This window comes from Thrips palmi, unplaced genomic scaffold (assembly GCF_012932325.1).
Source record: "Thrips palmi isolate BJ-2018 unplaced genomic scaffold, TpBJ-2018v1 HiC_scaffold_4, whole genome shotgun sequence".
NCBI classification, from domain to species: domain Eukaryota; kingdom Metazoa; phylum Arthropoda; class Insecta; order Thysanoptera; family Thripidae; genus Thrips; species Thrips palmi.
The window spans coordinates 8,636,911-8,652,766 of NW_023144631.1; the positions used below are offsets into that span (position 1 = coordinate 8,636,911).

The window sequence follows — 15,856 nt, forward strand, 5'->3', positions numbered from 1 at the left end:
ATGTTTCAGTCTTTTCCCCACTCATATCAAAAGCCTATTCTGATGTGACATGCAGGTGATGAAAAAAAAGAGATAAAACTCAATTTGACAGAACACAAATAGAAGTATATTTCACTGCTTTTAAGAATATAACATTAAATCATTACATTACTTGCTTTACCAAACCCAAAATTTCAACTTAGTTAATGTAGCAGTAGCAGTACACCTGAGTATGTACCACATGATCCAATTTGATGACAGCCAATTTCTCTTAACATGGACGACATGTACTATTGATTTATATTTCATTGATTTTTAGTTCAGTTGTAGACTTATATTATTTGCAATGGGGCCACAAGACTTCATATTGGCCCATATCCAAGCAATGCCAAGATAAAAATGAGCACTTACTCTCAAACAAATTTCACTGCATACCTTTCAAGTACCTTTAAGGATACTTTCAAGAAACAAGGCATATAAACTATAGTTTAAAAGAAGATAATTTAAAAAGTATACTTTACAATCAATTTAGCCATTTGCACAACCAAGTAGAAAGAGCGACAATAAATAATTTTGGCAAGCCCTTCCTACTTGTTACTAAAAAAATGCAAATGTCAGTCTTCAAGCAATAAAATAAATATATAACTGTGGACTGACTGGCCATAGTTGCATAAAAATTCCATGAAATCAAAGCTATGTTTTAAAAAATCAACAGGATATAAAATTTCAATCTCTCAAAACCTATATATTCTTGGGAAAAAGAAAAACTTCATAATGGCAAACCACAATCCTTCTGGGACGAGTGTAGGGAAACATCAATCTCTTGAACAAAGCAAAACTTGACACTCCAAACAGCAATGTTTCTTTTAAATTTAAAAGCAAGGTCACTCAGTCACCAAGAACATGGTTATCAGTAATACTAGAAAACTCTACAGCTTGACACACATAATATTTTTATTTAAGAACAACATCACATATGTTAGTTTTCAAGAAGAAAAGATAAAATGATCACAATAAATTCTTCCTATCCAGTGATATAAATAAGTGCAAATATTACAGCTTAAAACAACCTCTGAGACAAAGTTGGTGTACATACATCCAGCTGAGGCAGAGTTATAATTGATGTCACAAAACTGGCAGAACATTAGATAAATTTAAGTTCTGAACCAAAAAAAAGTTACAATATTTACAAATCTACTATTCACAACATGGTCTCTAAAAAAAGACCTCTGGTAACCTTTAGAAGTATCTTACCATTAGGGAATGTGGGCTAAACTCTCATGGGGTACAATGATATTCATTTTGTAACAGATACATTTCATCAACAATGCCCAGAAATACATGATGATGCCATTCTTACTACATCTAAGCATTGTGACCTTTTAGGAAAGCCCAGAACCAGAATCAAGCATCTAGACATAAATAAGTAAAAAATTAAGTGCACAACTTCATGTGCAAGACTGTACTGGCTATTCTGAAAGATTATTATCCTGGTCAAACTCAGTCAAAGATATACAAAAGAAATACACCCAGTACTGTCCAGCAGCACATTATCTTCAATAAAACAAGACAGTGCCAAACCAGCCATCTCTGGCCGACAACAACCACCACATTGAGCATCAATCTATGAAAACAATCAAACCACCATTATCACTTCTTGCACCATCAAAAACCATTTACAAAAACATGGGTTTCAAAAATCGTCCCTACACAAATATACAGACAAGAGAGGCACAAAAATTGAACTTATTTGCCTTATCCTGAGAAATCAAATACAAAATATGTGCAGATAATAATACTACCTACATTTATCATTTTGAAAGAACATTCTGTACTATATGATAAGTCTTTCTCACCCTTTCACCTAAAGTGTGTCTTTAGATTATCCATGCATCTCCATACATCCCTCTCAGAGACATCTTGAGGAGTCATCAAAATGATTATCAGTTGGCATATCGCTTCCGATTAGCTGTTGACAGTGACTGCTGAGAGAATTGGGCGGGGTTGAACATTTGCGGGCCAGCTGGACCAGGTTGCATCTGGTAGACATAAAAACAGACATGAAAATGTCCATCAGTAAAAACATGAAGAGTAAGATATAAAAAATAAATGGACATTGCCATCTAACCAAAGCATGTATCGCATTATACTGCTGAAGACATTCACACAGGGCGAATTGAAGCTCCTTTCACAGCATGCAGATTGAAAAGGCAGTATTCAATAGGAAAATGATATTTACAAGTGCTCAACAAAACCAAGCAGAATGAAATGAAGTGTGCCAACCAATGAAAGCATGCTGTTGCGTAAACAAGCAGCAGTAGAGCTCTCAAAATTTTGAAGTGAATTATCTTTGTCTGTCCTCCCCCTTCCGCTCGGTACTTTTCACTTGTTCAAAATGGACAATGGTCAAGAAATACAACCACATGTAGCATTACCTGATTCCTGCTGGGTGGCCGATTGCTGGTGTAGGACTGAACCTCACGAGACAGAGAGCTTGTAGAGCTCCAGCGAGAAAGCTACACAAGCGTGACAAAAGCATGATGTACTAAAACCAGCAAAAGCAAGAAATCTATTCACTATGCACAGCTATGCAAAACTAAAACTTTTTGGACTTCAAAAAAAATTTACTCTGAAGTGTCAAGAAAAGAAACAAAAACAACACTGTAATGCATGGATCCATGCATAGACTTGTATCAGTCTTTAAAAATTTAATGCTTGCACAAAATGCAAAAAATAAAAAAATAAATAAAAAAAAAAGCACTATTTGTTTAAGGGGGTATTCTAAAACAGTCAGAAAATCAAACAGTGACTTAAAGTTTAACAAACAGAGTCTACAAATGTAATATTCATAAAAATCTGTGCACTGCAAATATTTAATTCCATTTAAAATAAAAGAACACCAAAACAATAAACAGCATGGACAAAAACAGAAGTATGTCATGGACACAAAGCAAATCAATCAATCCACAATCAACCCCAAACAAAGGATGAGCCAACCACACATGAGGGATGAAGAAAAGTAAACACCTTGCTATTCAAATGCCAATAAGAACCTAACATACTAGAAATGAAATATGATTTGAAATCATTTATTCCAATTTATGCTGGTTAGAGCAGCTCAAATGTGAGGGCATGATGACTCACAAAGCGTGCATCAAACTTGCAGTGTGCGAGAAACAAAAGTATAAGAATGTCCTTACAAGAATGCAATTAGAGACCTAGGAGAAGAAGAAGGAGAAAGGTCTATCGAGAGGCCTTTGGATTCCAGCTCACTCTCTTTTTTGAAACCTGTTGAAAAGCTAAAAAGAGTAATTAAAAGCTTCACAAGAATGGCTTTTCCTCTTCTTTTCTTTTCCACACAAACTTCACCCAAATATCCTAAATTTACAGACGAAAGTCACAGAAAATGATGTTGGAAAGACAAGACAAATGGAATGAGCCCACACCCAATTCTAAGCCAAGTCCTAAGCTCCCAGACAAGAAAATGGATACAGATACTGTATTAAACCAGCAGCTATCAATTAAATTTAGACCTCAGGTCTTGGATGAACTACATGAGTTCACACGGGAATAAACATTCCTCACTGAGTTTAGAATAACTAGAAAATTTTTCAAATGAATAAAAATGTGTTATTCTATGGGCAGCTACATTATCTCAAGCTGTATGCAATGTAAAAAGAAACACTACAAAGTTGTCAACATACGAAAAATATTGTCCCATGAGAGAGGAAATAGACAGATAATGATTTGAAAGTGGCCACAAACATTTTACCACACATGCATGTCCATGTCCCCAAAACACCAAAAAAGAGTCACCCAGTGTTTTATATACACCTTACCAATCTACATTCTATGAAAATAATGGCAATTAAATATTAAAATGGTCTACTGCAAACTTGCTATACAGTAAATAGGGCATTTAACTACAAAGATACTATAGTTCTCTATAGCAACAGAGTGGTATAAAAAGAGTCTCAAAAATCTAATTTAAAACTAATATTTATTTATTTAATTTCAGAAACATTCAACGTAAAAAGTTTGTGTCTACTCACAGGCTGTTGGTCAGGAACTGAATCGGTTGGCATTGATGCTGGAGTTAGGAAGTCTGTTGGAGCATTATCATTTCCCTCAACTGGAACAGTATTAACAGAAATCAGATTTTTGAAGTAGGCCAAGAGTAACCCGAGTAAGAAAGTTGGATAGCACAGTATACTAAAATTTATGTCATGTACAAACCTGCAGCTGGGACAAAATAATTTAGAGAACTGGGCTGACTGGTTGAAGAGGGGAACAGATTTGGAGGTGGGAGGCCTGCGGGACCCGACGGTTTGGTTCCATTTGGATTCATCACATCAACATAGCTAGCTTTCAAACCTGCACACACACAGGAAAAAAAAAAGTAATGTCACTTACGTCCTCTACAAATCGGTTTGGTTTCACCCCTTACGGTACTAGTTTCTGCTTACTTCGGCCGCGTTGCAATTTGAACATGTTGGGTCCAGAGGGCGGCTTGGCCGCAGCGTTGTTGCCCTCGTTGCCTTGGGGCTGGGGCGGCACCACCGAGCTCACTGGTGTGCTGAACGCCATGCCGGCACTACCGTTGGCCATGGCGGGCGCATGAGTAGGGACGTTGGGAGTGCTGGTGGTGGGGCCAGGGCCGGGAGACGCGAAGCGGCCCGGCATTTCGGACATCTTGGGAGGGGGAGCAACATTGCCACTCGTTTCTTCGCCATCAGCATCAGTGTTAACCCACCGCTTCTTTTGATCATCCCACACAATCTGTCAAAAATGAAACACACATGGTAATAGTGTTAAGCAAAGATATTGCACCATGATTTAGAAAATGGTTTAATGTAAGGAATGCTTACGGATGGGTTCTTGTCATCAGGTAGCTTCATCTGGTTTTTCGGTCGAAGAGCCAACTTGTTCCAGAGTCCTCCAAACCAGCTACTATTAGACTGAGTGCCGGCAGATGCTGCTGGTTGCTGGTTTGCTGTTTTAGTGGCTGCTGAACCCGTCAGACTGGTGATCTGGGTTGCAGGAGTGGGAGGAGTTGCCTTTGGTTGGATTTGTTGTTGTGGTTGTTGTTGTTGTATGGGCTGAAAGAAAAATTACAGATAAGAAAACTCAAAGCTATAACAATAGATGCAAAGGTCGACTATCATAACCCACCACCACCCATCCACCCCTAACTCCTAATGACTAGGCACAAAAAATTTTTTATCTTGTGTGTTTGCGCTCACACAGTAGATGATTTCAAAAAATGCAATGATTTATAGGAAAAGGAGAATGAAGTGAGGAAGTTGTGGAATTGAGTTGTTTGTAATAAGAATATTCTGTGCATTGAATAGACAATATGACTGATGTGATGCTTGAGGTTTAATGAAAACGATGAAAATTAATTTCCAATTTAATCAAAATATCTATCACATGTTGATGAAATAATACAAGAGGCACACAGTTGATGAAAAATGCATGCATCAAATTACAACAAGGCTAGAAATTTAAACAATGTGACACAGATCAGGGCACAGATTATAAAAGTGAGAATACTGGGCAAATTACTTTGAGAAATTAATTTGACTGAAATAAAATAAACCCCATGTCCATGCTATTTCGACAGCTGAGATCAGTAATGGAATTCATAGTTTGCCATGAGTAACACCTAAAGGTTGACACAGAAAACTAAATGGTTTGAATGGTAAAGGGAAAAATGATGAAGGCAAAGAAAACCAAACACTCGAATGAGATAGAAAATGTTCACAGCCAGCAAAATTTACCCATTCTTAATCATCTAAATGATTGTAAGGATGAGCTACAGATGACAAATCACAGATTACCAATCGGAGTGTATAGAGTAGAGTTATCTTTATACACAGGTATCTTGAAGGAAAATAGATGAGCTAAATTTCTAAATTCATCCTCAAAGGGACACAGAGTATGTGAAGATAACCCTCACAACATAATTCAATCTGTGCATTGAATTTTATAACAGAAACACTCCTAATATGAAGCTAATTATTCATCTTTGACATGGCAACAATCCTCGCTGTCAGTCACATCAGTGTCACTCAGTTCTTCATCTCGTCTAAATTCACTGCTTTGAACTATGCGTCTCTTAACATTTTCACGGTTCCAATTTGCAAAGTTTTTATTGGGTTGGTCTATGGGTTCGTCAATGGGAAATGAATCGGGCTCAAAGTAGGCAGCATAATCGGTCTTCCCAGTTGTATCTTGATACCGCTTGTGATGTATGGGTTCGTCTATTGGATATGTTCCACCAAACACAAGTGGTCGAGCTGCACTGCGGAATCGCCTGATATCTCCATGTCTTAAGTTCCGAAGAAGTTTGCCATTAAAATCCTTGCTCCAAGCTTCTACTGTGTTCATAATGATTTCAGGTTTATGAACACGAAGTGAATTTGCCTTCATAAGATGCCTTTGATGTTCAGCAGAATGATTTTCTGGTTTGACACTCGGTGTTTTCAGAGCATAGGACAGAAGGTCATCTTCATAGTAGTCAGATTGATTCATCCTATGGCTGGACACAGGATACTTTGTACTTACAGGCTTGGAGGCTTTAGCCCCAGACTATATGTCCAACATGAGGCAACAAAAGGGAAAAAAAACAAAAACAAGAAAATGAGTTTCATCTAAAGTATTGGTAAATTATTTGAGTTTTCGTAAATTGTTCAAAACTGTAGCTTAGTCCTGCTTTGGGATAGGGGAAGTGGGAGGTGGTGGATGAGATTTAGTGCCTCTGAGCAGTTATCTTCTTCTTAAGTCCATTAACACATCTGAATGAGGGGTGGCAGGTGAGTAACAAAAACTTTGACTACTGAATGAAAGATATCTAAAGTTTCTAACCAAGGGGGAGATAGCAGCAAATGATGCAGTTACAAGTCATACCACTCCTCCTTAAATCAAAATTTTTACAAGCCTTAAATACTGATGGAGCAGAATTGACACAGTACCAGCTAAGGAATGTGGTATCAATCAAGCAACATTATCTTACCTCCAAGTTATTTTGTCCCTGCATCACAGATGCATCTGTTGAAATGCTGGGCATTTCTTCTTGTTGACCACTCCACCAGGCACTCTGATTGGAATCCACTTGTCCATAACCTGTGCAGTAAAAAATTGCAGTGACAGTCACACTATACGAAAAAGGGAAATACCAAGTGGACATACGACATACTGCAACACTATGCAGCTAGCACTGACCATCAGCACTGTAGGCGGAAGGCTCAGCAGATTGTGGGATTTGTCCTTCTTGGAGACCCCACTGCTGCTGTTGCTGCTGTTGCTGTTCTTGATAATAAAATGGTTGTTGAGTTTGCTCGGACTGAGGTGGAAGTTGCTGTTGCTCTTGCTGCTGCATTTGCTGCTGATGGGTTTGCAGATCTTGTTGGTTGTGTTCAATTGAGAATATTGGGGCTTGGGACATGTCTTGACTGTATGGTGAGGGTTCCTTGAAGAAAAAAAAACAAAATAATCGTAATAATTAATGCAAATATTGATTTAAAACCAAATTGTTGATTATATAAAATACAGAGAATGTTACCATGGAATGTGAGCTGAGTGATGTCTGCTCGGTCAAGGTGTCACCTTGTGCCATACTATAATTTGTATTTAAGAAAGATTCACCATAATTGGTACTGTTTGAAAGAGAAGCCCCAACCTGAGAACCAAAGAGAGCCAGAGGTTTCTATTATTACAATTTCAGTCACTCATGATTCATTTCCACCAAACATTTTCTGAAGGACTTACACTGTAATCTGTTGATACAGAACGGATTTGAAGAAGCCAGTCAGGGTCTCCCTGTGAACTGAGATCTCCACCAGCGGCATAAAATGGATCATGAAACTTGAGACTTTCACCCAGCTCGGCTATGTCATGAATAAAGCCTGCATCATACTGCTGAGGATTTTGTACAATAAGTCTTGAAACAATTTCACAGTAATGTACAGCCTCAGGCAGAAGATGGGCTTCCACTAGTCTTGTTGCCATCAAATATTTGTAAGGCTGAAACAAAAGAGAAATTTGATAGTAATATAAAAATTGTGAGGACACATTGAAAAATCATGTGAAATCATGTGAACAAAATCTAGATTAATTACCTGAAGGTTAGGAATGTGGAAATTCGGGTCAGCCAACGATCGGGCATACTCATAAATACAAGTAATCATGATAGCCTCATTTGTTGCAAATTCTGCAAAAGCCCTCAAATGAGATGACCCTAACAGCACATACTTTGATGATCTTTGAGAATATGTTCCAAATGGATGCTGGGCCATCAAGTAGCAAAAGTGTGCAGCATGGAGGCAGCCACGAGCACCTGGGGGTAAAGCATGAAATTAAGGAGTCATAAAAGAATCATCAATCATCTGTTAGTTATGTCAAAACCACAACACCTTTCTTACCAAGAGTGTCACCCAAGGTCATGATAGCTTTGTGGTCTATCTCAGGACGAGATGAAGTATTACTAAGAATCATAGCTAGGTGAGGTCTCCAGTCGCCCCACTTGTCATCAGCCACACACTGCATGAAGAATATGAACCATGAGTAAGTTTCAGTACAAGAATCTTATGTTACAATGTTAGACTCAGGTAATGGTTAGTCCCATTAAGGATTTTACTCACTGTGACAGCAGCAGGTTGCCAGCCCGATAAAAGCTGATAAAGTGTCTGAATGGGGTCAGTTAATGCAAGGCCATTCGCAAAACGAGTCATCACACTGTGGTACATGCGTTGGTCCAACTTGGATGACAAGAAAAGAGCATGACCCCACAAACCATGCTTCATAGCCCATTCTGAAAGTTACACAAGACAATAAAAATTAGTGCACATGGACAGTGGATTAGAAGGAGTGGCTCATACAAGAAACCTACAAAAAACAATTTTCCTTGCACAATATGTGGTGAACCAATACTAACCCAAGGCTTCCTTTGTGTTTCCATACAAGAGGAACTCTCTGAATTTGTTAGTGATTTCTGATTCAGACAGCTTGGTCTGTTGAATGAATGAGGAGTTCATTTGCACCGCAGGGGTGGCACTCGCGGAGCTAGTGCGGCTCCCTCCGCTTGGTGCAGGAGAAGGTGTAGACCGTGCTCGAGGATCGGCGCCCCCGGAGGCAGACCAACTATCGTCTGCCTCGGAGCTCTCCCCATTTCTCATCAAAAGTTCAGCAATATCTGTGCCTACAATCATCTGGAAGCAAAAGTGGTGCAAAATTAGTACTTAAGAGTACTACTATTAATTTTATGAATGACAAGAAAAATGTTTTTACAAACCCCATTTTGTCTAAGTAAAAGAATGAGTAGTTCATACAACAAAACCACTGATTGGCGATCGAAAATTGCTGGATCACTACGGGTGGATTCCATTTTGGAGCGTAAATATAAAATTATTGTTTGCTTATGAGTCACTCCTCTCACAAGAGGACCAGGCAGTGCAAGTAATTCCTGAAGACTAGGATCTTGAGGAATGAGTGTTTGCATGCTGTGCATTTCCACAGTAGCAGACTGGCCATCCAATGGATAATGTGGCAGCACTTTCAGCAAGTGTCCCCTCCTAGTTAGAATCCCTGTGAAAGAAACATCAGTGAAGGTTTTGGAAAAATTCAACTAATCAACCAGTATACTGATATACAAGAAAAAGAAAAGAATGCATAACAGTACCTTTAATATGTGCTGTAGAGAACTTAAAGGGTGTCAACCTTTGGATGGATGAATTTGTTTCATCCAAAGAACTCTCACCATGGCCAACTCCCCTGTGAAGACAAAGAAAGTATAAGATACAAAATATTATTTTAAGAAAAAAAAAACTGCAGTACCAAGCACAACAAAGTAAGTACTGTTACAATCTTAATACAGCTTCCCAAACCCTCCATCCCCATTTTCAGACCATTTTTGACAAATGAGGGGCAGGGACTGTATTCAGATCAACAAACTTTAGGTCTAAAACGATAGTTTTTAAACTACATAATGCATCTACATTTACTAATACAAACTAAGTTCAGGGACTAATTCAGTTCAAGTCATTATACTAATTAAATTCTCATTCTCATTAACTACCCAACTCATCCCATCTAAATCAAATCAAAAAATTCCAAGAAAATTTTTACTGCAAAGATCTACTGAAATAAAAAAGCACCTCACCGCCCACTTTCCCGTGAAAATGGAGATGCATTATCAGTGCTTTGATAACGATTAGAGCTTGAAGTCTGAGGACTTTTTTGATAATAATTTTGTGACCTATTAGGAGATCTATGTCTGTCAAACCTGCAATTTGCAAAAAAATTTCAACATCCCCTCCAAACGCTAGGTAGTATGTCAATTTTACTTCTTCACATATAACTCTTAAAGACAATATCCTAAACGAAAAAGGCATACCTCTGATTGCTGAGCTCCTCATTGGCAGAGCTACGTCCAGAGTGCACACTTCCTCTATCTTCATAAGTTCCAGGCTGAGAAGCAGCATACTGACTGTAGTACTTCCTATACCAGGCAGCATACGCCTCGGGGTCAGTTTTCCTTAAATTTGCGTAGTACATTTGGTACCGATAGTAGTCTTGAGCATTATAGTAGTATCCTGGAAAAAAAAAAAACCAACAAGCTTAGTTGCAACCGCTTGGGAAGGCATTTAATGCACCCGATGGTTTACCGGGACTAGGACCATGGTTCCTGAGTTCCAGGCCGGGGAAGCCTACCAGGGTAGTTGTACTGGCCCTGCTTGCCGTGCCGGTCGGCGGGCCGGTCGTGGCGCTCCTCCCGGTACTCCCGCTCGTAGCCGTGGCCGTACTCGTGCACCGACCCCGACCGCGAGGAAGGCCTCGACGACCTGCAGGCAGGAGAAACCAAGTTGAGCCAGACGCTCTCCCACAGCACGCCCACAGGTGCAAGGAGGGGCCTCAGCCTTACCGTCTGTCCCGGTAGTAGTCCTCGTCGTAGCCTCGCTGGTAATCGTCCGGACGGCGGCCTCCACTCCTGCGCAGGGAAACACGAAACACGGCGGCGTTAAGACAGCGTGCTCGCCACGTGCCCACCACGTGGCACACACCTCAACGTGCGCCAGTCGATCACTCACCTGCGGCCCTTGTCGGGGTCGTCGCGACCGCGCCTCTCCCCTCTCCTGTAGTAGTCGTCGCCGTAGGACCTGTCTCCGCGGTCGCGGTGGTCCCGGTACCCGTCACGCGGCCTGTCCCGGTGGCGGTCCCTGTCACGATCACGCTCTCTGTCCCGGTCCCTGTCCCGGTCCGCGTCCCGGTCCCTGGCGCGGTCGTAGTCCCGGTCCCGGTCCACGTCCCTGTCCCGGTTCCACTTGCGGCTGTCCCGCTCGCTGCTGTAGTCGTCGCTGTCCACCTCGCCTTCTTCTCTGTTCAGCCTGCGAAGTGCAAACGACGACGTTGTGACAAGCATGAACGAGCGTGAGGCGTGAGGCGTCCAACCCAACACATCGACTGCGACTTACCCTCTCCTCGCCTTGTCGCCCGGTCCTTCCCTGCCGTCCCGCTTGGACGACCTGTGGTCGCGCTGTGTGTCGCGCCCTTGCCGCGACTCGTACCTGTCCCTGCGGTCCGAGTCGTAGTCGGCGTCCTTGTCGCGCGCCCCCCGCCGGTACCGGGACCGCCCCTCCGGCGAGTCGTACCGCCGGTCACGGTCGCGGTCGCGGTCGCGGTCACGGTCCCTGTCGTCGCGATAGCGGTTGCTGCCGCTGTCGGTGGGAGACGAGCTCCGGTCCCGGTCGTCCTCCCGGTCCCGGCGATAGTAGTCCCGGCCTCTAGAGTCCCTCTCGTCCCGGTTCTCGTCGTCCACATCGTCCCTGGACCGCCTGTCACTGGAAACAAGGGCAACAGAAAGGTCAGACTTGTACCTTCGGAACAAGCACAGGCAAGTCAAGTCTGCCGCCTCGGCCGCCTGGTGAACAGTCTCTTACCTCTTCTTCATGGTGTTGTCGGATGCCTTTTCATCTACTCCGTCAGATCCTATTGTTTCACTTCGTTCGCTAGTTGGCTGAGGGTTGCTTGGACTCCTGTTATCAATAGAATGATCTGGAGCTGGACTGCCTGGCTCAACTTTGATACCTGCTTAATCAAATAAAATAATTAGTTTTCATTTTCTGCAAGTACGTCAAGTGCAGGCAAGCATAATTCAAACATACTTGGTTGTGGTGGTGGCACAACAACAGTCTGGGGCATTGATTCCATAGAATCACCTGTCACGACGCGAGGTTCAATGGGTTGGAAAGCAGAGTTGTTTGTGCTACTTGGAATTCCTCCTGAATTGTTGGCTTGGGACTCCGGACTACTTGACTCCCCGGGAACCATTCTATGCAGTCCGGGTGGCAGGTCACCAGGTCCAATTGAAATATTTGGCAATTCATCTTCCTCCTCCTGAAAACAATCCACTTTTTACTGCATCATCATCCAATTACTTTAAGAAAAAAATTGAAACTATAGTACTCCAGTATACTACTAAATAATTGAAGGTATCCTGTTCATACCTGAGAATCAGTTTGGCCAGGAATCATTCTACGTAGATTTGAGGCATGCTCAGAATTCTGATCCCGTGATGAGCTTCGTGATGTATTTCGAGATCCAACAAGCAGATTATTACCAGTATCATCCTCAACATCGTCATCATCATCATCATCTTCCATCATTCGACCAGGCACCATACGCATTTCATTCCTCTCAGTGATTTGCCCAGGAATCATGCGATCTAGCCCAGGCGGAGGTGTTGAAATCTGTAATCAGCACAGAATAAAAATAGTTTCATCGACTAGACTATCATGCAGTCCACAGGATCAATTCTGTTGACTTTATGCTTTAAGTACCTCTGCTTGAGAGTCCTGTTCAGTCAACTGTCCTGTGACAAGCCTATGCAACCCTGGTGGAGGGGCACTTTCTTCCTCTGATGTTTGAGAAGTAAGTTGCCCAGTCTCCAGATATTGATTACGATCCAGGCCAAAGCGAGAGGAAGCTTCATGACTTTCTTGAGGAGCCCAAGGAGTTGGAGTTTGTGAAGTCAAATCAGCAGGTCTGCCCATTTCCTAAATGGTAAAAATAAAACAATTGTAATTTCCAGCATTTAGCTTAGAAACTCTTCTAATGAAAACAACAACTTACATGCCCAGCAGGTGGTTCAATAGACCGGTTATCTACAGCTCCTGGCTGACTTGCAAAGTTTTCTTGATTGGGTGGAATAATTTCTGTTTGGGCACTTGGTTGCATTGGGGGTGGAAATGCCTGCCTTGACATGCCAGAACTGGGAAACAGCTTGTTGCTTGACTTGTGGCTGAGGCCTGAACGGTTTACAGAATAAGGATTACCCCCCGAAGGAAACATGCCCACTTTGCCGGGAGGTGCCATGCCCATGGGAAGTGGCCCAGAGGGTGGTGGACCAGAGGGTGGTGGACCAGAGGGAGGAGGACCAGAGGGTGGAGGACCAGAGGGTGGAGGACCAGAGGGTGGTGGACCAGAGGGTGGTGGACCAGAGGGTGGTGGACCAGAGGGAGGAGGGCCAGAAGGTGGTGGGCCAGAGGGAGGAGGACCAGAGGGTGGAGGACCAGAGGGTGGAGGACCAGAGGGTGGAGGGCCAGAGGATGGAGGACCGGAGTCTGAAGAAACGCTTTGAGGTAAAGGTAATGAAGCATCTGGATTGTCCGATGATACATTTAAATTTTCCAAAGCTGATATGGTGTCATCAAGATTTAACTTGTTGTGACGATCAATTTGGTCTATAGAGGGGTTTGGTTCAAGCGACTGTTCTAGGAAGGTATTCTTATCGGTTAAATCTTCGTCATCTTCAGTGTCTTCCCACAGATTTTGAACATCTCCTGATGAGCCATACCCATAATGACGCTGGCCAGAATCTTCAGATTTAGCTTGGCTTGTGGATGCAGGTGAGAAACCTCCAGTGTGGCCAATACTGGATGATATATCATCTGAGTCCTGACTAACTTGACTTTCAATAGACCACTGAGGTGTCATACTATGTTTGCTAGTTTCACTCATGGCTGGTTCAGGCAGATCGTCATATCTTTCGGTCGCCTCCACAGGTTGTTCAGTCTTCATTTCTTCTGCCCCATCGACCTTGCTTTGCTCACTGAACTGAGTTACATTGGCAAAATCTTGGACATTATGGGGTGCAGCATGAGCAATATTGGCTTCAGGATACCCTTGATTGTTGTTAGCTGGCAGTTGGTTCTGGTCACCCAAGTTTTGCTCAGAATAATTGTGCTGGTCACTGTAGCCCATTTGATAATAGTTGACAGAGTTCTGATGGGGTGCTGACTGGTCAACACTCCAATTCCAGCTAGAGTCATTCTGGAACGACTGGTTAATATTATTGTTGACTACAGGCTGGTGCAGTGCCACCTGTGGTGACTCTTCTGCACCCCAGTTCCAAGCGTCTGCACTATGAGGGTGAGGTGGTTGATGCTGAGGCTGTTGCACATAATTGTAAGCTTGGTAATTCTGTAAATTTTAAACCAGATTGTAAGTCTACAAATCTATCTAAAATAATGGGAGGTCTAGAGGAACATGTGTGCACCTGTGCTGCATTGTTGGCAGGTGGTGGAGGCTGTGGCTGGTTGTGCCATGAGCCCCAGGAATCTGCAGGTGCTGCCTTGGGAGGGACCCTGTTCCAACTCATATTTTGATATTGTTGTTGCTGTTGCTGCTGAGGTAGTTGTTGAGCCAATTGTTGAGGGGGTTGCTGTTGAGGCACCTGATGTTGTGACATTTGATGGTGTTGCTGAGACACAAAAGGAAAATTACAATTAGATGAAAGACTTGGCACATGGGTACGCACTCTAACCACTTGCTTCCAATTAGTGGTGGCAACTGTACCTGTTGAGCTGGTGGTGGCAAGCTGTAATAGGGTGCCCCCATGCCACCGCTCTTGATCCAATATGGATCAGACATGACTGCAGCTCAGACCAAGCAATAAGCAGCCCTGAAACACCCAGGCAACATGCATCCCAATTTCACGTTGTACACTTGACAGCCACACGCACAAAAAATATACAAACAGGACCGGTCACAGTCCAGTTAGATTCTGTTGATAAATTGAACAGAGGTTTGCCAGCACAATTGAATCATTGTAAGTTTAAAAAACTGACAGCACATTAAATCAGACAGGTTGGCTGACGTACTTATAGTAAATTATCTGTACACAGAAAAAAATGGCACTGAACAAAGGTAAAATTAACCATAGAACTTTATTGATCTATTATTAATATTGGTGTGCAGTTGTGCATCTTCAAACAAAATGTATAGGATACGGCATTAAACCAGGTCACCTGCAGGGTGTTACCATAAACAGATAAAGACAAAACGTAATTACAAACGAACACAGCCTATTGAAATGAAACAATAGATTTGGAACAACACAAAAGGGGACATGGTATGGGAATGAAATGCAGAACTCATTCACAAAGCCATTATTTATAAAGTACACCATAACCCATGCACAAAAGTGTCAAAACAGATATCGCATTTCTTAAATATACTTGGGGTATAGGAAAAATCTCAGTAATTGTGGAAATGCAACGCTGGCATTAGTAGTGACAAGACATAAGGGAGGTTAGGCTTAAAAAAATAAGTGTGACTTCTATTCAAAACTCACAGATGGACGATAGACTCCTATTTTTCGGCAAGTAGTCGTTGACGACACTTAACTTGGACTACCATTGTAAGTGAAATGTGCAAGTTTCAGCCACGTAAGATACTGAAGTTTTGCGATAACACAAATTGCTGTAAATTAATAGGGGACTGAAAAATTGCCGACAGAAAACTTTCTTCTGATATTCACGTCACAACTTTTGGGTGCGTTCTTAAAGTTAGAGTGCTGTCCTGTCACCATGTTGGAAAC

General features: G+C 42.1%; 1 protein-coding gene across 7 annotated transcripts; it reads right to left on the reverse strand.

Annotated features, from left to right (window-relative positions):
• Positions 1 to 83: 83 nt before the first annotated feature.
• On the reverse strand, positions 84 to 15,845 carry LOC117649308 (YLP motif-containing protein 1-like). 7 transcript variants are annotated; one of them, XM_034391936.1, is made up of 30 exons: positions 15,611 to 15,842; positions 14,833 to 14,938; positions 14,534 to 14,737; positions 13,108 to 14,457; positions 12,816 to 13,031; positions 12,483 to 12,725; positions 12,141 to 12,372; positions 11,916 to 12,066; positions 11,451 to 11,816; positions 11,067 to 11,363; positions 10,901 to 10,966; positions 10,690 to 10,820; positions 10,373 to 10,571; positions 10,139 to 10,261; positions 9,659 to 9,750; positions 9,272 to 9,564; positions 8,915 to 9,188; positions 8,622 to 8,791; positions 8,403 to 8,520; positions 8,100 to 8,317; positions 7,750 to 8,004; positions 7,544 to 7,660; positions 7,204 to 7,450; positions 6,995 to 7,104; positions 4,848 to 5,078; positions 4,446 to 4,758; positions 4,216 to 4,353; positions 4,032 to 4,111; positions 2,415 to 2,495; positions 84 to 2,018 (listed from the first exon to the last, which is right to left on the reverse strand). In XM_034391936.1, the coding sequence occupies exons 2-30, from the start codon at positions 14,905 to 14,907 to the stop codon at positions 1,923 to 1,925; spliced, it is 6,486 nt and encodes a 2,161-aa protein (XP_034247827.1). In that variant the 5' UTR covers positions 14,908 to 14,938; positions 15,611 to 15,842; the 3' UTR covers positions 84 to 1,922. The 7 variants fall into 7 exon arrangements, with proteins under 7 accessions (XP_034247827.1, XP_034247833.1, XP_034247828.1 ...); XM_034391942.1 differs by lacking the exon at positions 2,415 to 2,495 and adding an exon at positions 3,180 to 3,267; XM_034391937.1 differs by having other exon boundaries at positions 11,916 to 12,063; positions 15,611 to 15,841.
• Positions 15,846 to 15,856: the final 11 nt, after the last annotated feature.